Source organism: Rhododendron vialii, chromosome 2a (assembly GCF_030253575.1).
Source record: "Rhododendron vialii isolate Sample 1 chromosome 2a, ASM3025357v1".
NCBI lineage: Eukaryota > Viridiplantae > Streptophyta > Magnoliopsida > Ericales > Ericaceae > Rhododendron > Rhododendron vialii.
This window is the reverse complement of record NC_080558.1, coordinates 35,739,704-35,767,177: the sequence shown is the minus strand read 5'-3', so window position 1 is coordinate 35,767,177 and position 27,474 is coordinate 35,739,704. Positions and strand designations below refer to the sequence as shown.

The following is a 27,474-nucleotide window of genomic DNA, read 5'->3' as shown; positions in this document are numbered from 1 at the left end:
TAAGGCATTTTTTCGTCTTATTAAATTTTCAATTTTTAAATGGGTTGTATGGAGTAAATTATGGATTGTAGATAGAACCAGCCTCGTTCATTTTAAATCCTATACAAATTTTGATATACCTGAATATAATTAACCCTTATTTTAATTGTATTCAGTGTTGCAGTCGCACGGACGTTCCTTCCATTGTCAAGACGTCCGAAAGGAATGCCCTCATGTGAAAAGGGTTTATCCCAGGGGTATGGGGATTAAACTAATGTGTTTTCAGTAGTGAAAAAATTGTAGATTATTATTTGTGATTGAAAAGTTAGGTGTTTTTAATAGTGAATAAAAATGAATAAGTTATTGAAAAATGTTAAATTGTTTCCGATAATAAATAAATTGTTAATAAGTATGTGAGTAAAAAAGTCGTTGATAAAAACTTTTTTATTAGTAAAAATGAGATGATAAAATGCTAAAACTTTTTTGCTAGTAGAAACGAGATGGTAAAATACGTTAAGTTTTTAATTTTTTTTTTTTATAGTGAAAATAAACTTTCTGTCACACCGGTTACCAGACATGCGAATAAATGAAAATAAGCAGCTCTAGCCTCTAGCTCATTCTCTCCCACCAGACATGACAAAGAAATGGATAGATTGGAATTGTAATTAACGCGGCCAACTTCTACAAATTCAGCCAACTTCTACAAATTCCATTGAAGCTCAACGAAACGGATGGGAAACCAAATGAAACATCAGGCAGGCTGGTAACTTAATTTAGCCCAAGCGTGCCCCGTCTTCAATTTTCCAAGACATGGCAATATTTTGAACCGAGTGATTTCTACCTCCGGAACTGGAACAAGCAATAAACGTCCACGAGAGAGTTAAAAAACAGCCATTGGATCAAACATGTTAACAAGCTGGATCAAGATTGGCTTCTGAACGAGGAGAAAAACACAGATTTTGTGAACAGGAAAAGGCAGCCACCAAATTTACATTATTCGGCAATAGCTTCTGATTAGATGAACAATTACCAAAAATTTCATCATCTACTTCTCTGTCATAAGATCTACACTTTGCTGAGCCATGCAAACCAACAAAATAGGGCAACTGTAGATACCTTTAACTAAGCATTCGGTTATTCTGATAGACACAACTTGGATGATATACAGATCAACCTCACAGAAAATTTAAGTCTCAGAATGAAAAGATTCAGCTCATGTTATCATCAATTTGAGCACACCGAATGCCCCAAAATGACCTGGGCTTCAGTTTCTTAGTTGTAGCTGTAAAAAGCCATCCCATTTGGCTCTCACAAGTGGCACACTCTGCAATTGTCCATGCATACCTGCAAAGCGTAATTCAACGTGACAGTTCTTAATAACCACAACCGGTGCATTACAATTCATCGTCCTCATCAAATATAGCATCTTTTACAGCTCAATCAAACAAGCGTTAAAAGAATAACAGCAGAAATCATACACCACTAAGTCATCAAATTCGAAATATTTTCTCAAAAGCCCTCTTCCAATCTTGCAGCATACCCATGATACGGCACAGATAAGGGTGTGGAACGTGTCTAACTTGTTACTCCTGTATCTGAGTAAGACCATAGCATCTAGAATTTTCAGCAATGTTTTAAGAAAAAGCAGCTCAAACAGTGAGTAAAAAAACAATCAAGGCCCTTTCATGAACGGGGATAGAAGCCACCTTTTCCCCTGACTGTACTTAATTTCAAGTACACTACAAAATAATATCTTCTTATGCCATGCCGATCAAAAAAAACATCTCATGCCAGAAATGCACAACTAATTTAAACATCCAGGATGAGTCCACAAAACTTGTAGCCAAAACTCTTGCATGCACGGTCGTACTTACAAAGATTTAACAGTTTAGGAGGTCTGATGCAATGATGCCTGAAAAACCACCATACCCAATATTCATGTCCAAAGGCAGGCGACATAGCCACCTGTTGTTAAGTTACCAATAGTCCCAAAAGCTTAAGCTGTTAGGAAATAGGTCCTATAGTTTATCAAGCTCTTTAATACCCTCCCTCATGGGTTGCAATCAGGGACGGATCCAGAAATATAACATAGTGGGGGCACCTGTTAATTGTAATGGCAAAAGTTTATGTTTTTAGTCATGCATTACTAATTACAAAAGTTTATAACGCGTACTTTAAGTTAAATTAGGTAAAAATGAATACAAAATCTCAGACAGAAATTTTAAAATATGTTTCAATTGAACATCGATAAGTTTTAGAATGATCAAACTAGCTTTGTTAATGTTAGATGATGGATCTATTTGTATCTAGTGTAATTATATGTCTTATCATATAATTAGTTTAAGTATCTAGGACCGTAGTGCAATTATTTTACAGCTTGTATATATATTTTCTACGTTGAATGAAATTAACCCTAATGGGTTTTCTCCCTATTATGATTACCCTAAAACTGAACATGGTATCAAAGCGATAGAACCTGGCGACCTACGACGTTCTTCTCGTCGCTGCGTGAACAGTACTTTCGGGGTGAACAGTGATCGTAAACAGTGCGCGTGAACAGTGATCGTGAACAGTTATCGCGTGAACAGTGGTCGCGTGAACAGTGATCGTGAACAGTGATCGCGTGAACAGTGCTTTGTGAACAGTTCTTCGATCAGTCGGGGTTTGCCGTCACCGTCGATCAGATCTGTTCTCGCCGATCAAATCTATTTTTTTTTTTTCTTTTTCAACACTGTTTCAGTCAGATCCGAAGGTATTCAGTTGATTTTTTTTTTTGAGGTTCTAGGGTTTTTGGAACCTTTATTTATTATTTTTTGGAGTTCTAAAGTTGCTGGGAACATTGTTTATTGTTTATTTGGCATTATTGTTCTGCTTTCAAGATGTCAGAAGAGAAAAAACAGGCTTCCGCTAGTGGCAAGGATGAGTTGAGTCGTGTAGGGACTCTGGATAACTCTCCACTAGATATTTGTCCCATCAAACTGGATGGCACAAATTATTTACTTTGGTCTCGTACTTTTACATTAGCCATTGAAGCTAAAGGGATGTCTGAGTTCATTGAAGGCCCTGTTACTGAGCCTACTACTGATGTTGAACTCAAGACGTTTAAGTCTCGTCGATCTTTAGCCATGACTTGGTTGTTTAATTCTATGAAGGCTGATATTCGTAGTCCTTTCTTGCTTCTTAACACTCCATATCAGATTTGGACTATTGCCACACAGACTTATTCTCAGCAGGGCAATGATGCTCAGTGTTTTGAGTTGCGAAAGCGACTTCGTACTATGGATCAACACAATCGATCTGTTGCTGTTTACTTTGCTGATCTTAGTGGGGCCTGGCAAGAATTTGATTATTATCAGGGGTTTCAAGCAGTCTGTTCCGTTGATGCTGGTGCTTGGTTAAAAAGAATAGAGAAAGAGCGTGTGTATGACTTTCTTGCTGGTCTTGATGTGGAGTATGATCCAATTAGAGTGCAGGTGTTGGGTCGTGTTCCGTTTCCATCTTTGGGCGAGGCCTATGCCATTGTTCAACAGGAGGAGAGCAGAAGGGGTGCTATGTTACAAGCTCCTACTTCTGATCGTTCTGCATTGGTTGCTATTCCGTAGGGACAGTTTGGGTCTGGCAGTGGAAAGTCTCAGTCTGGTACTACCAGTGGGATCATAGACCGTATGTCACTCCAGTGTGATTATTGCCACAACACTGGACATACCAAGGATTTCTGTTGGAAGTTACATGGTCGTCCTTCTCGTGGGCGAGGCAGTGGACGTGGAGGTCGAGGTCGTGGTCCCGGGCGTTCTCAGGCTCAGGCACATGTTTCAGAGTTTGCTACCTTGTCTGATTCTGGGTTCAATACAGGAGTTCAGTCACCTTCTGATTCTGTTGGCGGTTTCTCTCAGAGGGAGATGCAAGCTCTCAGGCGTCTTATGGCTCAGGCTGATTCTTCATCTACTATAGCTCCTACTTCCACAGCAGCTCCTACTGCATCCTATTTTGCTCATTCAGGTATTCCAGCTAGTGCATTTACTGCCTCCTCTGGTATTCCTTGGATTATCGATTCTGGTGCTTCAGATCATATGACAGGTTGTTCCTCTGTTTTTGATTCTTATTCCACTTGTTCTGGTAAGGATAAGGTTCGAATTGCCGATGGATCGTTCTCTGCTATTTCAGGGAAAGGTTCCGTTCGCTATTCTCACTCTATCTCTCTCTCTTCAGTCCTCCATATTCCAAACTTTGCCACTAACCTTCTTTCAGTCAGTAGTTTTACACATTCTGCAAACTGTTCTGTGACATTTTTTCCTACTCACTGTATCTTTCAGGAACTGGAAACGGGGAAGGTGATTGGCAGTGGTAAAGCACATGGTGGTATCTATTATCTGGAGCATGCACCTCATCCATCTCAGCCATCTTTATCATGTGGACAAGCTCTACGGGCAGATATGAGTTCCACTCTTTCTTTGTTACATCGGTGGCACCGTAGATTGGGTCATCCCTCTTTTGGGATATTAGAGAAACTTTTTCCTACTTTAGTTAAACATTGTCCTAGGGATCAGTTTTTTTGTGAAGCCTGTGAGTTAGGAAAACATAAACGCTCTTTTTATGCACCTATTAATAAACGAAGTGATTCTCCATTTATGGTTATCCATTCTGATGTTTGGGGTCCTTCTCCTGTTACTTCTTTAAAGGGCTATCGATGGTTTGTTACTTTTATTGATTGTTATTCTCGTGCCACATGGGTGTACTTACTCCAGTCAAAAAATGAAGTATTTTCCTGCTTCAAATCTTTTCATAAGATGGTGTGCACTCAATTTGATACACATATTAAAATTCTTCGGAGTGATAATGGGACTGAGTATATTGATAAGATTTTTCGGACATATTTAGATGATAATGGTATTATTTTTCAGACGACTTGCGTTGACACTCCGCAACAAAATGGAGTCGCTGAGCGTAAAAATCGTCATCTTGCTGAGGTCGCTCGATCTCTTTTGTTCACTATGAATGTTCCCAAATATTTATGGGGAGAAGCTATTTTAACTGCTACATATCTTATCAACCGTATGCCCTCAAGTGTCCTTAATTTTAAAACACCTATTGAGTGCCTGCCAAGCAGTTGTCGAGTTACGACTCTTCCACCTAGGGTGTTTGGTTGTGTGTGTTTTGTTCATGCCCCAAAACCTTCTGGGGGCAAGCTAGGACATAAAGCCCATAAGTGTATTTTTGTTGGGTACTCTCCTACCCAAAAAGGCTATAAGTGTTACGATCCTTATTCAAGGAAGATGTTTGTCTCTATGGATGTTACCTTTTGGGAAACAGAGGTTTTTTATTCCCCTAAACCATCTCTTCAGGGGGAGCATCAACAGGAGGAAGAGATGTTTACCTTTTATAATCATAGTGAGGGGGAGAAATTTTTCTATGATCATAGTGAAGGGGAGAAGGAAAACACTGGAGAGGAACCAGTATTTGTTGAAAGGGAAACACATGATATTGGTGGTGACATTGAGGAACAACTACCTGCACGACAACGACTGCAGGGAGCTGGCTTACAGAGGTATGCTAGACGGAAAAATGGAAAGTCTTCATGTACGTTACCACTTTGTCAATCACAATCACCCAATCCAGTTCCAAATTCCTCAGCTGACTCTTCTGGTAATGATTCTTCTCTTATTGAACCTCCTCCTATGGATCCTGACAATCTTCCTATTGCTATTCGAAAAGGTGTTAGATCTTGTACTCAACATCCTATTTCACAGTTTGTTTCTTATGACCGTTTGTCTCCTTCGTACCATGCATTTGTCTCTTCTCTTTCTTCTATATCTATTCCACAGAATTGGCAGGATGCATTCAAGATACCTAAGTGGAAAGGAGCTATGGTAGAAGAGATGACGGCTTTGAAAAAAAATGGCACCTGGGATCTAGTGTCACTTCCAGGAGGGAAGAAACCAGTGGGCTGCAAGTGGGTGTTCACTATTAAGCAAAAGGTTGATGGTACAGTTGAGAGATACAAGGCAAGGCTTGTTGCCAGAGGTTTTACTCAAACTTATGGTATTGACTATGAGGAGACGTTTGCTCCGGTAGCGAAGATGAATTCTGTGCGAGCTCTTCTCTCGTGTGCTGCCCACTTGAATTGGCCTCTTCAACAGTTTGATGTGAAAAATGCATTTCTCCATGGTGATTTAGAGGAGGAAGTTTATATGGATATTCCACCAGGTTTCTCTTCTCTTGCAAGTGAAGGAAAGGTGTGTAGATTAAAGAAGGCACTTTATGGGCTGAAGCAGTCACCTAGAGCCTGGTTTGGCAGGTTTTCTAAGGCTATGCTGAGTTTTGGTTACAAGCAGAGCCATGCAGATCATACGATGTTTATCCGGCGAAGTAATGGTAAGATTGCTGTCCTTATTGTTTATGTTGATGACATAATAATGACAGGCAACGATGTGAGTGAGATTCATAACCTTAAGTCTCGTCTAGCTCAAGAGTTCGAGATTAAGGACTTGGGATCATTGAGATACTTCCTTGGAATGGAAGTAGCGAGGTCTGATAGAGGTATCTTTATTTCCCAACGCAAGTATATACTTGATTTTTTGGAAGAGACAGGCATGTTGGGCTGTAGACCTGCAGATTCTCCTATTGAGGCGAATCATCATCTTAGTGGAGATGTGGGGGAGCGTACTGATAAAGAGAGGTATCAGCGACTTGTGGGTCGACTAATATACTTGGCCCACACTCGACCAGATATTACTTATGCAGTAGGTGTTGTTGTTAGTCAGTTTATGCATGATCCTCGTACTTCACATCTAGATGCAGTTTATCGTATTTTGAGGTATCTAAAATCAGCTCCAGGAAAAGGAATTTTGTTCTCTAATCATGGCCATTTGCGATTGGAGGCATTCACTGATGCTGACTGGGCTGGTTCTGTGGATGATAGGCGCTCTACTTCTGGCTATTGCACTTTCCTTGGGGGTAATCTGATTACCTGGCGAAGTAAGAAGCAATCGGTAGTCGCTAGGTCTAGCGCAGAAGCTGAATATAGAGCTATGGCTAATGGTGTTTGTGAGCTCTTGTGGCTCCAAACTTTGTTACTTGATTTGGGGTTTGCTGATAGTGTTCCGATGAAACTTTACTGCGACAATAAAGCTGCCATTAACATTGCTCATAATCCTGTTCAGCATGACAGAACGAAGCACATAGAGATTGATCGACACTTCATCAAGGAAAAATTGAACAAGGGTTTGATATGTATGCCGTTTGTGAGATCTGAAGATCAGTTAGCTGATATATTCACAAAAGGGCTGGGTAGCAAGAGTTTTCATCCTATTGTGTTCAAGTTGGGCTTAATTGATATCTTCGCACCAACTTGAGGGGGAGTGTTAGATGATGGATCTATTTGTATCTAGTGTAATTATATGTCTTATCATATAATTAGTTTAAGTATCTAGGACCGTAGTGCAATTATTTTACAGCTTGTATATATATTTTCTACGTTGAATGAAATTAACCCTAATGGGTTTTCTCCCTATTATGATTACCCTAAAACTGAACAGTTAATGACTTTATTGTAAAGTATTTCTCCCAGATGGTTAAAAATAAATAGAATAAAAAAGAATAGCTCCAAATTGACAAACAACTCGTAAAACAACAAATATAAATGCACCTTATGATGAAATTCAGGTATAAAATTAATTCTATATGTGTATTTTCAAGACATATGCAAGTGTGTGTGTGTGTGTGTGTGTATAATTGTGCTAGTTATACAAAAAATTTATATATAATATTTTAATTTTGAGGGGGGCACGTGTTCGAGTGGGGGCACGTGCCCCCGTGTGCCCCTCTTTGAATCCGTCCCTGGTTGCAATACCCCAAATGAACAAGCCCTATAGTGTGTGTCAAGCTCTCTAACACCCTCCCTCACGTGCAACCCGTTTTGCACGTGGAGATGCAAATTTTCGTAGATAAGAGCGAAACACAATACAAAGGGGGAATCAGAATGGAAATGGATAACAAATGCAAACAAAGAGACTCAAGACCTCTCCAAACCTGAGCTACCATGTTAAGTTACCATTAGTCCCAAAAGCTTAAGCAATCAGGAAATGGAACCAACAATGTATATCAAGCTATCTAACATCCCCATCGGATCCCTCATATAGAACAGGTGCGGTTTACTCCGAGATAGCTCACAAAGCTAGCTTGCTAATCTAAGGAACTTTCCACTGATTGCACAAGCTTGCCAACAACCAAGCAAACCCCCTCTGTGAAAGTGCTTTGGAAGAATTTGCTATAGTCCAGCAGACTCACAAATTATGAAGATTGATACTCAATTACCTTTTTCCTTATCTTTATTTATCCACTCCTACCTATCACCCACCGAGCCTACATTTATTTTCCTCGGCCTCATGGTTTCGCTCCATTAAATCACAATGTCTACATATTTCTGAGGGTAAATAACTGCGAAATCCCCAGAATGTTCTTTACAGCTCGTGATTATGACAGATAAAGTTCGTCAAAGTATTTGTCGCTGATGCTATGACATAGAACAGTTCTGAGCATAGAGGTCTAGACAACTTAACCTACAGAACAACTTGTTAGTAGCAGACCATAACAAAAATGAACTTTATGATCAATCTTGCATCATGGTATGACCAAGTTCAAGATTGATTTCAGTCCAAAATTGACAGTTTTAGAGACAAGGTACTCGACAAGGTCTGCTGTGCCCTTGTACTAGATATGCAAAATTGGAAATGCCCCACTTGCAATAAGTAATGAGAATTTCCGAGGAGTCAATTCACGTCAATGTAAGTGATTGAATCATTGATACTGATTCCACTCCTCCAAATTACCTCACACCTTAGCTTCATTCTACAACTGAAAATTCCTGATTAATAGTACTGCATATGAAACCAAATATATACATATATATGGCTATACCATTTGGTGTACACAGAGACTTTGTTTGGTTTGGATTTTGAGGGAGGTTTTGGGGTAATGAGTGGAGAGAGATAGAAAAATAACATTAATAATTAAGGAGAAAATTTGTTGGGGACCGTGGAGAGAAAGGGTTGGGTCTTTAGACTCAAATTGAACACAGTCCAAATGTACACCTGATTGTGTGGGACATAGCCGTTCAATTTGTTTAAATATGTTTTAAAGAGCCCCTGTAAAAAAATCAAATTATTCGGATATCGTAAGAGCTTGACCGATTTTCGTCTTTCAATTCACAAGGACAAAAATTGAATGATTTGATCAAAGCCCTTACTGCTTACCGGTAATCGAATGAGCTGATTTTTACTGTGACCTTTCAAATAATGTTTCACACAAATTGCACGGCTCCAATCATTAGTGTGGGATGTGTTGAGAATATAAATAATAAAGTTGTCTTTCTCTCTAACAACTTGAGCTTTTAGATGAGTTAGTGGTTAACAATCTAATATGGTATCAGAGTAGGCAATAGATCCTGGGTTTGAAACTCACCGCCCACCTAATTATTAAAATTTAGACGTGTTTAGCCCGCTTATGGAAGAAAGTCTGGCTACACGTGAGGGTATGTGTTGAGAATATAAATAACAAGCGGGCTAAACACGTCCCCTCACGTGTAGCCCGACTTTTCTACATAAGCGGGCCGACTTTCCTACATAAGCAGGCTAAACACGTGTAAATTTTAATAATTAGGTAGGCAGTGAGTTTCAAACCCGAGGATCTATTGTCTGCTCTAATACCACATACTGAGTAGTCCTCAAATGAGGCCAAGAGTAAGTTCCTTATTTGTTCGGAAAGCTCAGGCAAGAATCTTAAACCCTAGAGGGCAAGCTATCCTAAGTTGTCCGATACTATCATTAAGCGCCTGAAGCCACAGCGCATTGCTAAAGATACACCAATTTGTAAAGCCTGAAACTCCGCCACAAGTGACAAAACGTGTCCTAATCCTCCAACACTGTAAAGGGCGAGAGCACGCCGTTTACAGTCTCAGAAAGCCACCCCAGCTCCATGGTGATTAATTCCCTTCTTCGGTGCTCCATCAATTGTCATTTGGGCGAATCCCATCGGTGGAGCAAGCCAGCATACTCGGACAATCAATTGTACAGAGACGGTTTCACTTTCTCTAAGGAAACCATTACACGCTTATCAACCACAAACTGATAAATTTGGAAAGCTCTAACTTAACACATAGGTTTTACGAGTCAAGGAGCATATAAAGATCCATGCCAGTAAGATGAGAGGCTTAAGGCGCTTCAGTTTCACTGATCAAAGCCAGGTGCTTGCTGCTATGGCATCCACCAATTCTCAAGTTTTTCAGCATCCTCAATGATGCCGACTGGTTCTACTCCGCCTAACCATAGTTGTCAAAAGCGCGCCTACGCCCCAGGCAAGGCGAGGCGCACCCTAAGCACCTTGCCTGGCCTCAGGCGAGGCGACTTAAACAAGGAGCAGGGTAGGCGCACAAAGCGAGAAAAATGACCAGGCGAGAGGCGAGAGGCGAGAAAAAAGCGCACTAGGCGAGAGGCAAGAAAAAAGCGCGCTTCTTTTTAACTTTGATTCACAACCGTTGGATCCAAGATTTAGGTTAAACAAATACCTCCGTTGTTCGAAGGACCAGTGAACTGATCGACTTCTCTGGGTCTCTCTCTATATCGAACAGCAGTAACAGGTGATCAATTTCTCTGGGTCTCTCACTCTCAATCGATCGATCAACAGAGGTACTCTCTCCATTGACTCTCTCTCCCTCTCCCTCTCTCTCTCTCTGAATCAACAGTTCTCTCCATCGACACTCTCTCTAGTCTCTCCAACGACACACACACTCTCTCTCTCTCTCTCTCTCTATGAATCAATAGCTCTCTCTCAATCTCTCACCACTCTCTTCCCCCCCCCCCCCATACGTATATACTGTTACTCTCCTCTCCTGTACATAACACAACACACTGAAAACAAATTGATCTTGTTTGTTTAATTATTTTCAGAAATAGGGGTAATTATTTTCGAAAGTAATTAATCTAAATATATAGAAACAAGTTCGAATTTTCTGAAAATAATTTCTTTAATGTTTGTAGCTTTATATAAAAATATGTTCATTAAATTCAAAGAGTGTATTATTACTTGAAATATTAGTGTGCTATTTTTCCTATTTTTTTTCGCATAGGTGCGCCTCACTTCAAAAAGGCGCGCGCCTCGCCTTGCACTTCTCGCCTCAGGCCCAACAGGACTTTGCGCCTTGGTGCGTTTTTCGCCCGTGACAACTACACGCCTAACATTGGCAGCAAGTACACGGCGGTGGGTTGTAGCTGGCAAATTCGAGGAGGATTGAGAGAACTTCTGAGTGGTCGGGTGGCGGTGGGTTGTAAACCAAGGCAAAGATTGATTTTACTAGAATGAGTCCTACTAACCCCACTTATGCTTGTGCAATGGGGTGTGATAACTTTGTTGTGATATTGGGAGATCCCGGGGCGGTGAGGAGTCGCGATTTTGTCTATCCTGAATACTTTCCCTGTAGGGAAGCAATTAGTATATCTTGTGCTCTTCAAGATCCGGATCACAACAAATTGATCACCCCCTCCCCAACAGAGGATCGCCCGATCTTTACTTCCGGACAGTATGAGATTCTCCGAAATGAGTATCTTAAAAGGGGAGAAGAACCTCTAATGTATATGGAGCAGAATAGCTTCATTAACTCATTAAACTTAAGTCAGAGCTTCCCAAATTTTATCAGTTTGTGGTTGATAAGCGTGTAATGGTTTCCCCAAGAGAAAGTGAAACTGTCTTTGTACAATCGATTGTCCGAGCATGCAGGCTCGCTCCACCGATGGGATTCCTCCAAATGACAGTTGATGGAGCATCGAAGAAGGGAATTAATCACCATAGAGCCGGGGTGGCTTTCCTAGACTGTGAAAGGTGTGTTCTCGCCCTTCACAGTGTTGTAGGATTAGGACACGTTTCGTCACTTGTGGCGGAGTTTAAGGCTTTACAAATTGGTGTATTTTTAGCAACGCGCTATGGCTTTAGGCGTTTAATGATAGTGCAAGCCCTCCAGGGTTTAAGATCCCTACCTAAGCTTTCCGAACAAATAAGGAACTTACACTTGGCCTCATTTGAGGACTACTCAGTAATATGGTATTAGAGCAGGCAATAGATCTTGGGTTCGAAACTCACCGCCTACCTAATTATTAAAATTTACACGTGTTTCCACTAATGGAGGAAAGTCTGGCTACACATGAGGGGACATGTTGAGAATATAAATAATAAAGTTGCCCCTCTCTCTAACAGCCTAAGCTTTTAGATGAGTTGATGGTTAACAATCTAATAGGACCCATTTTGGGTCCCACGCAATCCAGTGTACATTTGGTATACACCAAATGGTGTACCCATAGTCGGGCTATGAAAACTTCCTGATGATCATACTTATTGAAAGATGCAATCTTCCGAAGGGTTAGAAAGTCTGTTGATCATATTTGATCCCAATTACCTTGACAAGGAATAACCTCATGTGTGCTAAAGATAACAACAAAACAAAAGAAAAAAGACGCGAGACAAGATTGTCTGAACTTTTATCTCCCTTGAGGCTTTAGGCAAGCTTAAAGTTTTTCTGAACATTTCAAATAATAAATATATGCTTCTGCATAAAGTAGCATGAGTTATTGTTAGGAGTACAACAGGCTCAGATAGAACATGATCATACCCAGGAAACCAGCTGTACTCTTTGACAGGACCTCCAATGAGAGCTAAGCCATTTGCTTTGTGGAGTGTCATTAATTCATGCACGTAACCATTCGGATTTACGTACGCACCCAAAGGACCTTCACTAGACATAATCAGCACATCACTCCGCTTACCAATCACAGCCTGTTGGAGAGTGGGTAAATAAATGAATACCTAAAAGCAGGGAGAAACACAAATAAAAGAGAGCTTTGCCGTGACAAAATTTATTATTACCTGACAACTTTTACATCGGACATGATCAAAATTCTCGAGTAACTCAATTACACGACGAAGTCTATAAGAAGTTCCATCAATATCCAGAAGCTCCTGCCTCGTGGATTCAGATACCGGAATTTTACTCGCAATATAAAAGGATAGACAATCTGGTTTCGTCACATGTACATCCATGCTTGGCAACCCCATAATCTGTTTCCACTTATCTGCCAGAGTTGGACACAAAACCATTTCTGAGATGAAACAATGTGTTCAACTTAACAATCTGGTATCCTCTACAGTTATTCCTGTTTTCCCATTCAACTAAGCAAGAACTGATACAAGAGAAGACAATGAAACAAGCTTCACTAATGACACGAAATTATATGATGATTTCCAATCTAGAACTCTGTAATTACAAGTGGAAATGACCTCTGATCAAAGGTGAATTATTTGAAGATCTTGTTGCTATTATTATAAGACTAAAGAAATTAGAAGTACAAGACATGCGGAATGGACACTCAAACAAATATCTTCTCAAACGCTACAGGTATGCTATATCCCCACCTGATGGACTGGTAAAGTATACACTAATCAAAAACTAAATCCCACTCTAGAAGTGCCCTAATTGCATATGCTCAGTTGATGGAAGTGCAGCCTCGGAACCTTCCCAACCTTGTCCCTGAATGATGTACTGTCATTTTCCTACTTTGTTCTTCCTTCACATAACTGTGCACCACATACTTCCCCTTCAGTGATAGACCTCCATACTCTGAACTTCATTGTTTCCGATAAATATCATTTCTTAAGCAGTGCCTCGGTACAAGCATTAATGCCCCTTCAAAGGCATCTCGACAATCAACTCCACTAAAGAAATGGAGATGAACCCCAAAGAAAAGAGTTCGCATCTCAATGACGATGATATACACCAGCAAACCATATGGACATATACGTATATGGGGAATACTGAGTAGCTGATACTAGAGGGCAAAATCAAATAAACGGGGTAAGACAAAAGTTATTGTATAAAATGGTGCATCCAGTAACATTCTGTTAGATGATGGGTCTAATTGTATCTTGTGTAATTATGTGTCTTATCATGTAATTAGTTTAAGTATCTAGGACCGTAGTACAATTATTATACAGCTTGTATATATATCTTATGTTGAATGAATTTAACCCTTGAACGGGTTTTCTCTCCTATTGTGATTACCCTAAATTAAACATGGTATTAAAGCGGTAGAACCTGGCGATCTACGGTGTCATTTGTTTCCGTCGTTCTTCTCAATCACGACCCAGCCTTGTTCGAACTCAGCCATACTGTTCCGACGTCGTTTGAGGTTGACCCGTACTGTTTCAACGTCGTCTAACGTTGACCCAGCAATTTCCGCTCTCGCTGGATCTCGCTGCAGCTCCGACGACTTTCGCCGGACCTTCGTTGGCCTTCATCAGACTTCCGACAGGTCCTTAGAAGGCCTGATCTGTGGTCGCTAACCCTTTTTTTCTGATCTGTGGTTGCTTTTGCTGTCGCTGCTGTGTTTTCTTTTGCTGCCGTCGTTCATCAGCCTCGCCGTCGTTCATAAGGCTTGCCCCCGACGCCTTTGCCGTCGGTTATTGTCGCCGTCGTTCAGTTCAGTTGTTGTCGTCATTCTGCTGCTCTCGCCGACTGTTTTTTTTTGCTGCCACTGTTGGGCCGACAGGTATATAAACAGGACAGTGAATAGGTGTGAGTCAGCAGACTTCGTTGACTAAGTGGGATTACTCTGGGTTATTTTCTTTTCCTTGTTTATTTGCTGGTCCCATTGGTATTATATTGACTGACTATGTCGAAGGATTCCGAAGACAAAGATGTTCAGGTTGAGGAAAAAGATAAAGATGGCATGAGTAAGGTTGTAACTCTAGATAACTCTCAACTAGATATTTGTCCCATTAAATTGGATGGCACAAATTATTTACTTTGGTCTCGTACTTTTACTTTAGCTATTGAGGCTAAAGGGATGTCTGAGTTCATTGAAGGCCCTGTTACTGAACCTACTACTGCTACTGAACTCAAGAAGTTTAAGTCTCAGCGATCTTTAGCCATGACCTGGTTGTTTAATTCTATGAGGGCTGATATTCGTTGTCCTTTTTTGCTTCTTGACACTCCATATCAGATTTGGACTATTGCCAAACAAACTTATTCTCAGCAGAGTAATGATGCTCAATGTTTTGAGTTGAGGAAGAGACTTTGTACTTTGGATCAACACAATCGATCTGTTGCTGTCTACTTCGCTGGCCTAAGTGGGGCGTGGCAAGAATTTGATTATTATCAAGGGTTTCAGACAGTTTGCATAGTTGATGTTGCTGCTTGGTTAAAAAGAATAGAGAAAGAGGGTGTGTATGACTTTCTTGCTGGTCTTGATGTGGAATATGATCCAATTAGAGTTCAGGTGTTGGGTCGTGTTCCGTTTCCATCTTTGGGAGAAGCCAATGCCATTGTTCAACAGGAGGAGAGCAAGAGGGGTGCTATGTTGCAAACTCCTACTCCTGATCGTTCTGCCTTGATTGCTATTCCGCAGGGACAGTTTGGTTCTGGCAGTGGAAAGAAAGTCACATTCTGGTACTAGCAGTGGGAACATTGACCATATGTCACTCCGTTGTGATTATTGCAACAACACCGGACATACCAAGGATTTTTGTTGGAAGTTACATGGTCGTCCTCCTCATGGACGAGGCAGTGGACGTGGAGGTCGAGGTCGAGGTCGTGGTCCCGGGCGTTCTCAGGCCCAAGCCCATGTTTCAAAGTTTGCTACCTTGTCCGATTCTGGGTTCAGTACAGGAGTTCAGTCACCTTCTGATTCTGTTGGCGATTTCTCTCAGGGGAGATGCAAGTTCTCAGGCGTCTTACGGCTCGAGCTGATTCTTCCTCGACTATAGCTCCTTCTTCCACAGCAGCTCTTACTACATCCTATTTTGCTCATTCAGATATTCTAGCTAGTGCATTTACTGCCTCTTCTGATATCCCTTGGATTATCGATTCTGGTGCTTCAGATCATATGACAGGCTGTTCCTCTGTTTTTTATTCCTATTCTACTTGTTCTGGTAAGGATAAGGTTCGAATTGCCGATGGGTCGTTCTCTGCTATTTCAGGGAAAGGTTCTGTTCGCTATTCTCCCTCTATCTCTCTCTCTTCAGTTCTCCATATTCCAAACTTTGCCACTAACCTTCTTTCAGTTAGTAGTATTACCCATTTTGCAAACTGTTCTGTGACATTTTTTCCTACTCATTGTGTCTTTCAGGAACTGGAAACGGGAAAGGTGATTGGCAGTGGTAAAGCACATGGTGGTATCTATTATCTAGAGCATGCACCTCATCCGTCTCATCCTTCTTTATCATGTAAACAAGCTCTACAGGCATATATGAGTTCCACTCTTTCTTTGTTACATCGGTGGCACCATAGATTGGGTCATCCCTCTTTTGGGATATTAGAGAAACTCTTTCCTACTTTAGTTAAATATTGTCCTAGGGATCAGTTTTTTTGTGAAGACTGTGAGTTTGGGAAACATAAACGCTCTTTTTATGCACCTATTAATAAACGAAGTGATTCTTCATTTATGGTTATTCACTCTGATGTTTGGGGTCCTTCTCCTGTTACTTCTTTAAAGGGCTATCGATGGTTTGTTACTTTTATTGATTGTTATTCTCGTGCCACATGGGTGTATTTACTCCAATCAAAAAATGAAGTATTTACCTGTTTCAAATCTTTTCATAGGATGGTGTGCACTCAGTTTGATACACATATTAAAATTCTTCGGAGTGATAATGGGACTGAGTATATTGATAAGATTTTTCGAACATATCTAGCTGATAATGGTATAATTTGTCAGACAACTTGCGTTGACACTCCACAACAAAATGGAGTCGCTGAACGAAAAAATCGTCATCTTGCTGAGGTCGCTCGATCCCTTTTGTTCACTATGAATGTTCCCAAATACTTATGGGGAGAAGCTATTTTAACTGCCACGTATCTTATCAACCGTATGCCATCCAACGTCCTCAATTTTAAAACACCCATTGAGTGCCTGCCAAGCAGTTGTCGAGTTACGACTCTTCCACCTATGGTGTTTGGTTGTGTGTGTTTTGTTCATGCCCCCAAACCTTCTGGGGGCAAGCTGGGACATAAAGCCCATAAGTGTATTTTTGTTGGGTACTCTCCTACCGAAAAAGGCTATAAGTGTTATGATCCTTATTCTAGGAAGATGTTTGTCTTTGTGGATGTTACCTTTTGGGAAACAGAGGTTTTTTATTCTCCCTCCAAACCATCTCTTCAGAGGGAGCATCAACAGTAGGAAGAGATGTTTACCCTTTATAATCATAGTGAGGGGGAGAAATTGTTCTATGATCATAGTAAGAGGGAGAAGGAAAACACCGGAGAGGAGCCAATATCTGTTGAAAGAGAAACACATGATATTGGTGGTGACATTAAGGAACAACTACCTGCACGACAACGACTGCAGGGAGCTGGCTTACAGAGGTATGCTAGATGGAAACATGGAAAGTCTTCATGTGCGTTACCACCTTGTCAATCACAATCACCCACTCCAGTTCCAGATTCCTCAGCTGACTCTTCTGGTAATGATCCTTCTCTTATTGAACCTCCTCCTATGGATCCTGACAATTTTCCTATTGCTATTCGAAAAGGTGTTAGATGTTGTACTCAACATCTTATCTCACAGTTTGTTTCTTATGACCGTTTGTCTCCTTCGTACTATGCCTTTGTCTCTTCTCTTTCCTCTATATCTATTCCACAAAATTGGCAAAATGCATTCAGGATACTTAAGTGGAAAGGAGCTACGGTAGAAGAAATGACTGCTTTGAAAAAAAATGGCACCTGGGATCTAGTGTCACTTCCAAGAGGAACGAAGCCAGTGGGCTGCAAATGGGTGTTCACTATTAAACAAAAGGCTGATGGTACAGTTGGGAGATAAGGCAAGGCTTGTTGCCAGAGGTTTTACTCAAACTTATGGTATTGACTATGAGGAGACATTTGCTCCTGTAGCGAAGATGAATACTGTGCGAGCCCTCCTCTCGTGTGCTGCCCACCTGAATTGGCCTCTTCAACAGTTTGATGTGAAGAATGCATTTCTCCATAGTGATTTAGAGGAAGAAGTTTATATGGATATTCCACTGGGTTTCTCTTCTCCTGCAAATGAGGGAAAGGTGTATAGATTGAAGAAGGCACTTTATGGGATGAAGCAGTCACCTAGAGCCTGGTTTGGCAGGTTTTCTAAGGCTACGTTGAGTTTTGGTTACAAGCAGAGCCATGCAGATCATACGATGTTCACCCAGTGAAGTAATGGTAAGATTTTTGTCCTTATTATTTATATTGATGACATAATAATGACAGGCAATGATGTGAGTGAGATTCAAAACCTTAAGTCTCGTCTAGCTCAAGAGTTCGAGATTAAGGACTTGGGATCATTGAGATACTTCCTTGGAATGGAAGTAGCGAGGTCTAATAAAGGTATCTTTATTTCCCAACGCAAGTATATACTTGATCTTTTGGAAGAAACAGGTATGTTGGGCTGTAGACCTGCAGATTCTCCTATTGAGGCGAATCATCATCTTAATGGTGATGTGGGGGAGTGTACTGACAAGGAAAGGTATCAGCGACTTGTGGGTCGACTAATATACTTGGCCCACACTCGACCAGATGTTACTTATGCAGTAGGGGTTGTTAGTCAGTTTATGCACGATCCTCGTACTTCACATCTAGATGCAGTTTATCGTATTCTGAGGTATTTGAAATCAGCTCCAGGAAAAGAAATTTTGTTCTCTAATCATGGCCATTTGCTATTGGAGGCATTCACTGATGCTGACTGGACTGGTTCTGTGGATGATAGGCGCTATACTTCTGGTTATTGCACTTTTCTTGGGGATAATCTGATTACCTGGCGAAGTAAGAAGCAATCGGTAGTCGCCAGGTCTAGCGCAAAAGCTGAAGATAGAGCTATGGCTCATGGTGTTTGTGAGCTCTTGTGGCTCCAAACTTTGTTACGTGATTTGGGGTTTGCTGACAGTGTTCCGATGAAACTCTACTGCGACAATAAAGCTGCCATCAACATTGCTCATAATCCCGTTCAACATGACAGAATGAAACACATAGAGATTGATCAACACTTCATCAAGGAAAAGTTGAACGAGGGTTTGATATGTATGCTGTTTGTGAGATCTGGAGATCAGTTAGCTGATATATTCACAAAAGGGCTGGGTAGCAAGGGTTTTTATCCTATTGTGTTCAAGTTGGGCTTGATTGATATCTTCGCACCAACTTGAGGGGGAGTGTTAGATGATGGGTCTATTTGTATCTTGTGTAATTATGTGTCTTATCATGTAATTAGTTTAAGTATCTAGGACCGTAGTACAATTATTATACAGCTTGTATATATATCTTACGTTGAATGAATTTAACCCTTGAACGGGTTTTCTCTCCTATTGTGATTACCCTAAATTAAACACATTCGTTTCATAGTAAAAATTTTAAAAATCATATGAACTCAAAAGAAAAATTAATGGAAGAAACACCATCACTCTCAAATAAACACCATAGGATGCTAAATACTGCTGCATGGTACCGCTATAGTGTTCCAGAAAGGCATATCAGACATTCTGTTTTAGTTCTGCATCTTCTTTAGCCTCACTTTTTCTGGCTACGAAGGTGGACAACATGCTGGAAAGTAGTATCGACTTGCCGCATGAGATTAATCAGATAAGATGATTTTTGGGGCAGGATAAAAAAAGCAAAAAAAAAGAAAGAAAGTACCTGCTGCTTTCTGAGCAAGACAATATGAATCGTGCATACGGTAAACCCAATTAGGCCAGAATGCTCTTGGCACTTCACGCAACCTACTTACAGAATCCTCTTTACAACCAACCCCTCTTCGAGATTGCCTTCCTGAAATCAACTTTTTCCCCCTTTCCAGACAATCATTTTCACTCCTTTTGTCCCCATCTGGATAGAATGAACATATGGAACCAACTAAATTTGATTTTTCCAACTGGAATCCTGACTGGCAGACAAGTTTCTCATCATCACTAGCAGTTGGCACGTCAATCATATCACAACCATAACGGGGAACAACTGCAGATTGATGCAAGATCTTTTCTGTCAGAGAAAGCTCACGCTCGAAACTTTCCTCTGAAAGTGCATCTGAATCATCATCTTCATCTCCGTGTGCAATGTGTTTAGCCAGTGAAGTGTGTGAAGGTGGTGCACGTAAGTTCCTCAAAGGTGCCAGTCGTCCTACAGCATCTCGTGGAGTCCTCAGTGGCAAATCTTCTTGGATAACTTGGACCTCTCCACATGGCTGAAGAAAGAAGATCATACAGGTAATCACCATTTTGCCACAGTAATATAATAGGAGAGAACTGTGTACTATGCAAATAAATATAAATGAACTAATTAAGCATTAGGTTAAACTCACTGCCCCTTCCACATTGATCCACTGGCGGTTCAGACGAAAACGTTGTTGGCCACGGGTAACCACATTCAATGAACCATCATCTAACCTTCTATACTGCCGAATCTAGAAAGGGAATGAAACAAGACAGTTAATCCAGAACACAGGGGACAAACATCGGAGTTAGATGTTAAACACCCTCACCCAGCTGAAGGGCAGGGCCACAGCTGTTGGCAGGTCGCTTCTAGGCTAGCCAACACTAAATTGTCATGTTTAAAAGAACATACACATGGAGCATATAGCAGAATTTAACAAAAAGGACAATCACAGTCAAAGTTAAAGTCAGAACCAATCAGGCCTTTGCAAGCTAAGTCAAAAGCAGACCAGAAACAAGGAATATATTATAAATAACGAATTAAAAGGGAGGTATTGATTCTGCAGTTCTCTACATCCTCAGCACAGTAAGTTCACTTGCTGATGCCAACCAATCTACCAGACTCCAAATAACCAGAGCCTGACTTTTGGCAGATCTCTTCAATTTTACTGCAGTTATTAATACTTTACTGACCTATGAAGTAAGCTTGCTAGTTCGTATCTCATGATTATCTTCTTCAATCTCCTTTTAGAAATGTATGCTAGATTTGGAGTCTTGGACAGCCAGACACTTTTTTTTTTATAAGTTGGACAGCCATAGACACTTTGTTGCCAAATCAGGGAAAAAGTTATCCTCAGCGTCAAACTAACCCATCTATGAGATGTTCTGATATACCAACTTGTAAATTCATTTTCCTAAAAGACAGTAAATGATAAAAATCACTTGGCATAGTGAGTCAAGACATCAAACAATGGCAGCAAGTACATTATCAGATGACAACTTAAGGGATTCAGTTCAACACAGTTGCATTAATAGAGGAGTAATCTGACATAAAAGCACCAGTTATTTTGTAAGAGAATGCTCTTAACACACCAAGTTTCTGCAACAAAGAGTACAGGATCCCTCTACAAAATAACATATTTGGCACAGGGATCTAGTTCAACACTCGCATAATCATGGACCGCAGCACTGTTAATAAAGTACCAATGGTATGCATATAATCAAAATCCAGCTTGCAACTTCAACTGAGACTAACTTTTAAAAGGCATCTGTTAATCAAGTACCCATCATTTATTCAGCCACCATCTTTGGTTGGTAAGGCATGATAGAGTCTTGACCAATGCTATCCAATTTTGATGGTGTTAGAATTGAGAGGGGCAAGAACTTTGTTATAATCTAAACATGCAAGAATAGCAGTCCTAACCCCTTCTACCGTAAAATGGTAAAACAGTAGTAACCTGACTATTAGGTTGTTTAACTCATACCTCTGCAGTTGTCCCAACGTTTGCCACTCTTATCCTACTATCACCAGCATCCTTATAAACCCGAATCTGCAATACATTTTCGATGTAGAGCTACTTTGAGAAAAGGCTAGTGACAGAAACCATGGGCACAAGGAAAGCACTAATAGCTGTCAAAAGTTCACATACAATGCCTATGGTATAAGGAGCATCAACTTGGCTCAGCGCTTTTTCAACAGCCGCCACAAGATTAGGTTGTAAGACTCTCAAAGGAAGAATAGACTCTGGAAATAGAACAACTCCTGATATAAAAATATGGGGAAAATATTAGAGGAAGAATTCAGATAAAACACAGGAAAAAGATGAGGCGCCTAAATTGTTGCTCATATTATTATATAACTAGCCAAAGGCCATGCAAAAATCTATAAATCGCTCTGCCTCAGCACTATGACAGGCCTTCAAGTCAGATTAAATTTGAGACACTTCATGCTACTCGGGTTAAGCTAAATCTCAATATCACACATACAAATAGTAAGCCTAACATGGCAAACAACTTCTGGTGTTTTAAGAAACCCACCCTCTAAGTCTAATTAGAAACCATCGCACTAAAATTTCACATAAAATCTTGTTGTATGCAAGATCATTGTATAGAAAGGGTACATGCTGCTTACTCTGGTACTTGGGAGAACCCTGAGATAAATATTCTAACCAAAGAGGCAGAGAACTTTGCATCACAAAGAGTAAAGCTTGCAATTGAAGCATATCTTATGAGAGCAATGTATATGTAATAGATCACAACAGCAAGTGAGCTAGAAAGGTGTTAAGGATATGAGTAATAAAGCTACCCATCCCTACAACAGCTTAAGGTTTTAGATGAGTTGGAAGTTAACAATCTAATATGGTATCAGAGCAGGCAATAGATCATGTGCTCGAACCTCACAGCCTACCTGATAATTAAATACTTGCACTTGTTTAGCTCACTTATAGAGGAAAGTCTCACTACACATGAGAGAGCGTATTAAGGATATAAGTAATAAAGTTACCCCACCCTCTAACAACTTAAGCCTTTACATGAGTTGGGTTAACAAACTAATAAAAGGAAATCTACTGCCTCTGTTCTAAATGGCGGCCGCCGAGGCCGCCTAGGCGCTTGGAGGTACCCTGCCGCCACGCCAATACCCCTTGGCGTTTGATTTGGCGCCCAGGGACGTTTGGCGGTGTTTGGCGGCCGCCTAGGCGGCCTTGGCGGTCTTGGCGGCCGCCTAGGCGGCCTTGGCGGCCATGGCGGTCTCGGCGATTTGGCGCCCAGGAAGGTTTGGCGGTGTTTGGCGGCCGCCTAGGCGGCCTTGGCGGTCTTGGCGGCATTATCGACGTCTTTGGAGGCCTTTGGCGGCCTTAAATGTATAGTATTAAACTAATGTAGATCAAGTTTTGGAAGGGTATGGAGGAGAAGAGTTAAAGAAAGGAGATGAACTTTTAACTTGGCATTAGGGATCTCCGATCTCGTTTATTTCTACTTATTGTCTTATTCAACTTATTTGCTAGTTGCTACTACTTAATTTCATTTTGGTTTGTACATTAAACTTTGCATTATGGTTATGTAGAACTTTGAACTTGTATTATGGATACATAGAATATAGTTTGATTGGATAATGGTTTGTTAAAAAAAAAAAAAAAAAACGCCGAATTGCTTGGCGGCGCCTAGGCGGCTTGGCGCTTGGAGGTGGGTCTCCGCCCTACTAGCGCCAAGCGCCATTTAGAACATTGTCTACTGCAAACTATGGGCATGCTACGAAATTGAAGTTTCATAACTGACGTAAGCACCCATTGAACACATTAACCATCATTGCCTGAGTTTTTAAAAGAAGTAGAAGCAATCAAGAAATGTTCTTGAAACTTAAAAGTCTCTTTCTCGGAATTAACTTTCAGGTGATATTTAAGGAAAATAAATTTGACAGCGCAATGACTATATGACCCCAAATTTCTTCTTTAGCAACAGCTATGAGAATGGATTTTCACCTCATATAATTATCCATGTAAAACGTAGTTCAAACTCTACAGAACATGGAAATGACACCTAAACACATACCTTCCAGATAGAATAGGGGTATGTTTAATACGGCACCACCATCCAAGCAAGCCAACCTATGATGGGTATCCTCAACCTCTGATTGATGAAAACTTAGTCATTAGACCTCCAATAGCTCAAATTGGCAGAGAGACCGAAAGCAAATACAAGCCAGCACAGTATGCTTACCACCAAGATATGTATGTAAGGAAGCCAAACCGGAGATATTGGTAAAGCCACCCGGTGTTGAAGCCTCACCATAGCCACCACTACTTTGATCAAGTGCACATTGCCATGATCAGTCACAACCACCATCGACGGAAAAAAGACACATTGAACACATTGTGAACAAAAGTCTTGTAAGCCACTCTATTCTACAATTATGAACAAAAAAAACTTCTAGATACTGGCGTTGTGTCCATTTGGTAGGTAAATGAGTAAAATAAGTATCCAAACAAACTACTCTTTGCTGTTAAAACAAGGAGATCCGGGGAACTAGGGATAGGATGAACTCTGCGAGTGAGGTTCATACTTCATATTGCTTGAACATTTTGCAGAAACTAGCAAAATAAAATTTCTACACCTCAATTTTTTCTCAGTCAACTCAACAACCTGAAAGCAACCAAAATTTTCAAATAAAGGCATCAAATGAGATAGTTGACATCTATAAACCAGGATTGCAATTGCCAAGATAGATTTGTGACTTTCTTTTGTAGGCTCATATATTTGTTGGTCTTATATGAGTTCGGTAGAGTCATAAGAGGTCAATATATGCAGCCTTTTCAAACTACAGCAGAACAAAGATATTTAGGGGTTTACAAATTAATAGAAAACATGTATTCATTGTAGGATTGGCGAGATTGAAAAGTTTTGTCAAGATTATGAAAAGATGGAAACCATCAGGCCCCAGAAACTGAGATCAAAGCTTAACTATTAGTGGTAGAAAAGGGTTTGTAGGAATGCGCGTGCCAATAAAATCACAACGGTATATGATGGATCTGTCTAGCAGGTAGATATCAGCACATTTCTGTACACTTCTACTTAATGTGTCCTTGCGCAATTCAAACAAAGCTAAGTATCGGATGTGTGTTCTTCTACTTGGCAGGTGCAGACAGTTATTTGGCATGTTCTCATATTTCATGTGCTCAGGTCATTAACAGGTCACGCATATAAGATTTTTCTAATGCTATAGAGCATGATTTACAGAGTTTGCCATATTCACATATACTTGTAGGAATCCTAGAGTGAGCTAGATATGGAAGGTCATGCAAAGGCGAAAAATATGAGAGAGTAAAGAATGAAGCATGGCATTAAGAGCTTGGGGCGCTCAGCACTTACGGTCTATATACAATATACTGATAAAATTTTGCAAAGAAAAAAAATAATTTGAACTTTGGAGGGAACCAAGAAAATGTTTGTCTCTCGTTGGAAATAAAGATTTGGATAGGAATAGTTTTGGTAATGAATAGTAATGCTCTCTCTATATGCACTTTTTTGAGTCTCTATTCAGTGACTTGAGTTGGAGATTCTCCCGAACATATCCAAAACTACTCATGGAACATATAAAATTCACCGACAGCAATAATAAAAACATCATAAAATGAGCAAGGGGTTTCATACGCGCAACGAGTTAATCCTCAAAACAAACAAGTCTCACAGTAATAACTAACAAACCCTAATTTCCAATTTATGGGCACAATGTATCTTAACATTGTATATTGTAGCAAGCAAATCGTGCTGGAAATGAACAATGAACCAGTCAAAAAATAATAAAGGAACAGAGGTAGATAGCGATGACAGATACTTTACTTTGATCTATCGTCATCAGATGAGTCGTCCCCGACTTCTTCAACCTGCAATTCCTCTGCATCGAGCTCTCTTATTTGCTCCATCTGGTACATTTCTCTCTCTAACCACCGCTGATTTTCCATTTTCTTCTCCCTCGATGAGTAGCTGCAATCTACGCAGAAGCTATGTATGTGCGCATGTGTATCGGTGTTTTCGCGGTACCCGCCATAAAATAAAAATAAAAATAAAAATAAAACGAAATCTCCAGAAACGAGGGTGCATGAAAGCTTGTATGGACTTCCACCGTGCCAATTGATTCGGGAGGGTCTCTAGTGAATCACGAAACGGGAAATTACGTATCAGTGGCGTTGCCTCAAACTAATCTCCGAAATTGTGGTCCCAAGTATTGAAACTCCAAACACATGGTATCTACGAAAAGAATCACCAAAACGTAATAACTAAACTATGTTAGGACTCATTTGCTATATGCTGATAATGTACTGATTATGTGATGCATGGTTTTAAATTGCGGTCGAGGTTGGCGTAGTGATTGCGGTTGCGAGTGACGGGTATCGACAGTATCAGTTAATGTGTAACGGGAATCGGACAACGCAATCGTGAATTTTTTTAAAGTTGACTATTAGAAATAGTTTTGTAAGTAAAATTGGATCAAAAGTTGCGTTTTGAGGTAATAAATATTGATATTTTTGTAGGACATCGAATTCATTATTTTACAAACTAAAATTGGTACTATGATAGATGATATATGCAATATAAAAAAAGAATATTAATTGTCAATTGTTACATATATGCAAATTACGTAATAATTATACTATGGTACGCAATTATACATGCATACTACAATGACACAAGTATTGTCATACCATACTAATTACCAGCACTTTAACATAGTAATATCTCAATAACAATACTTAACTAAACACAATCATCCATTTTATTTTTATGTTCTATTATATCAAGTCACGCCCAAAAGGAATGGCGTTGATAATATTGGTATATCTCAGTGACATCATCATAGACTCGTTGATGTGATTGTTGTATGCGGTAATAGTTGTAACGCCCAGTTCTAGTGTCCATCTATTATTACTATCACTTAAAATTTTAGAGTGCTGAAAATAACCATAAGGAATGGATAGCCCAAATATTTCATAACCATACTGTGATGCATTAGGTTGAGTGAGATAATCAACGAGGATTGTAGTAGTGAGAGATTGAGAGTTTTTCATCGAAGTAATCTCTTTTTTAAAACAATTGACTGGAACACTCAGGTTTTCAAACTATTTAAAACTACCCGGTAGAGTCACTTCAAAAGGCGCTACCCGAATAGAGTCATCCCAATTAGCGACTTCCCATTAGCTTGTGTAGCAATAATGTCCACACAAGCAGCGCCATCTCGCCAGGCTCTAGTACTTTAGACTAGCGTTTTCCACCATAGCGCTAGGGCTTGGATATCGCTAACCCAAACAATACTTCTCTCAACCAACTCTCCATTGCCCACTCTCTGCTCTCCTTCACCCCCTCACAGCACTATTCACAATAAGTTTTCTCTTCAATTATTACTCTCATTTCTCTATCTATCTTTCTCCACTCATCACCCCAAAAACCTTCCTCAAAAACCTAAAGCAAACAAAGTCTAATTTTTTCACTCTATGTATGAAGCGACTCTCACCTGTTAATTTGAACCTCTGTATGTTTATGCAACAATAATCCCAAAAAAAATTTCAAGAAAACAGAAAGCTGAACCCTAAACACTTAATTGTATGAATTTAATTATAAAAAAAATGAGAAGCAAGAAAGAAAAGCCCTAGGTCATGCTGATTTAAAAGGTCAATTTACGAATTCCAACAAATTACGGCATGTAACTAAAAGCAAACACAGTGACCGTCGAAATCTCAGCTTTGATCGACATACAACCCATATGAAGGAGTGCACATTCTTACTCTATCATTTCCTTGC

The 27,474-nt window shown here is 40.2% G+C and overlaps 1 protein-coding gene across 2 annotated transcripts; it reads right to left on the bottom strand.

The window, feature by feature from the left end:
- Positions 1-936: 936 nt before the first annotated feature.
- Positions 937-25,840, bottom strand: LOC131315571 (uncharacterized). Of its 2 annotated transcripts, none has more exons than XM_058344710.1 (10): positions 25,519-25,840; positions 23,899-23,981; positions 23,731-23,808; positions 21,831-21,943; positions 21,666-21,731; positions 20,331-20,432; positions 19,670-20,213; positions 12,889-13,094; positions 12,635-12,798; positions 937-1,323 (listed from the first exon to the last, which is right to left on the bottom strand). In XM_058344710.1, the coding sequence occupies exons 1-10, from the start codon at positions 25,638-25,640 to the stop codon at positions 1,188-1,190; spliced, it is 1,614 nt and encodes a 537-aa protein (XP_058200693.1). In that variant the 5' UTR covers positions 25,641-25,840; the 3' UTR covers positions 937-1,187. The 2 variants fall into 2 exon arrangements, with proteins under 2 accessions (XP_058200693.1, XP_058200694.1); XM_058344711.1 differs by having other exon boundaries at positions 23,899-23,978; positions 25,519-25,839.
- Positions 25,841-27,474: the final 1,634 nt, after the last annotated feature.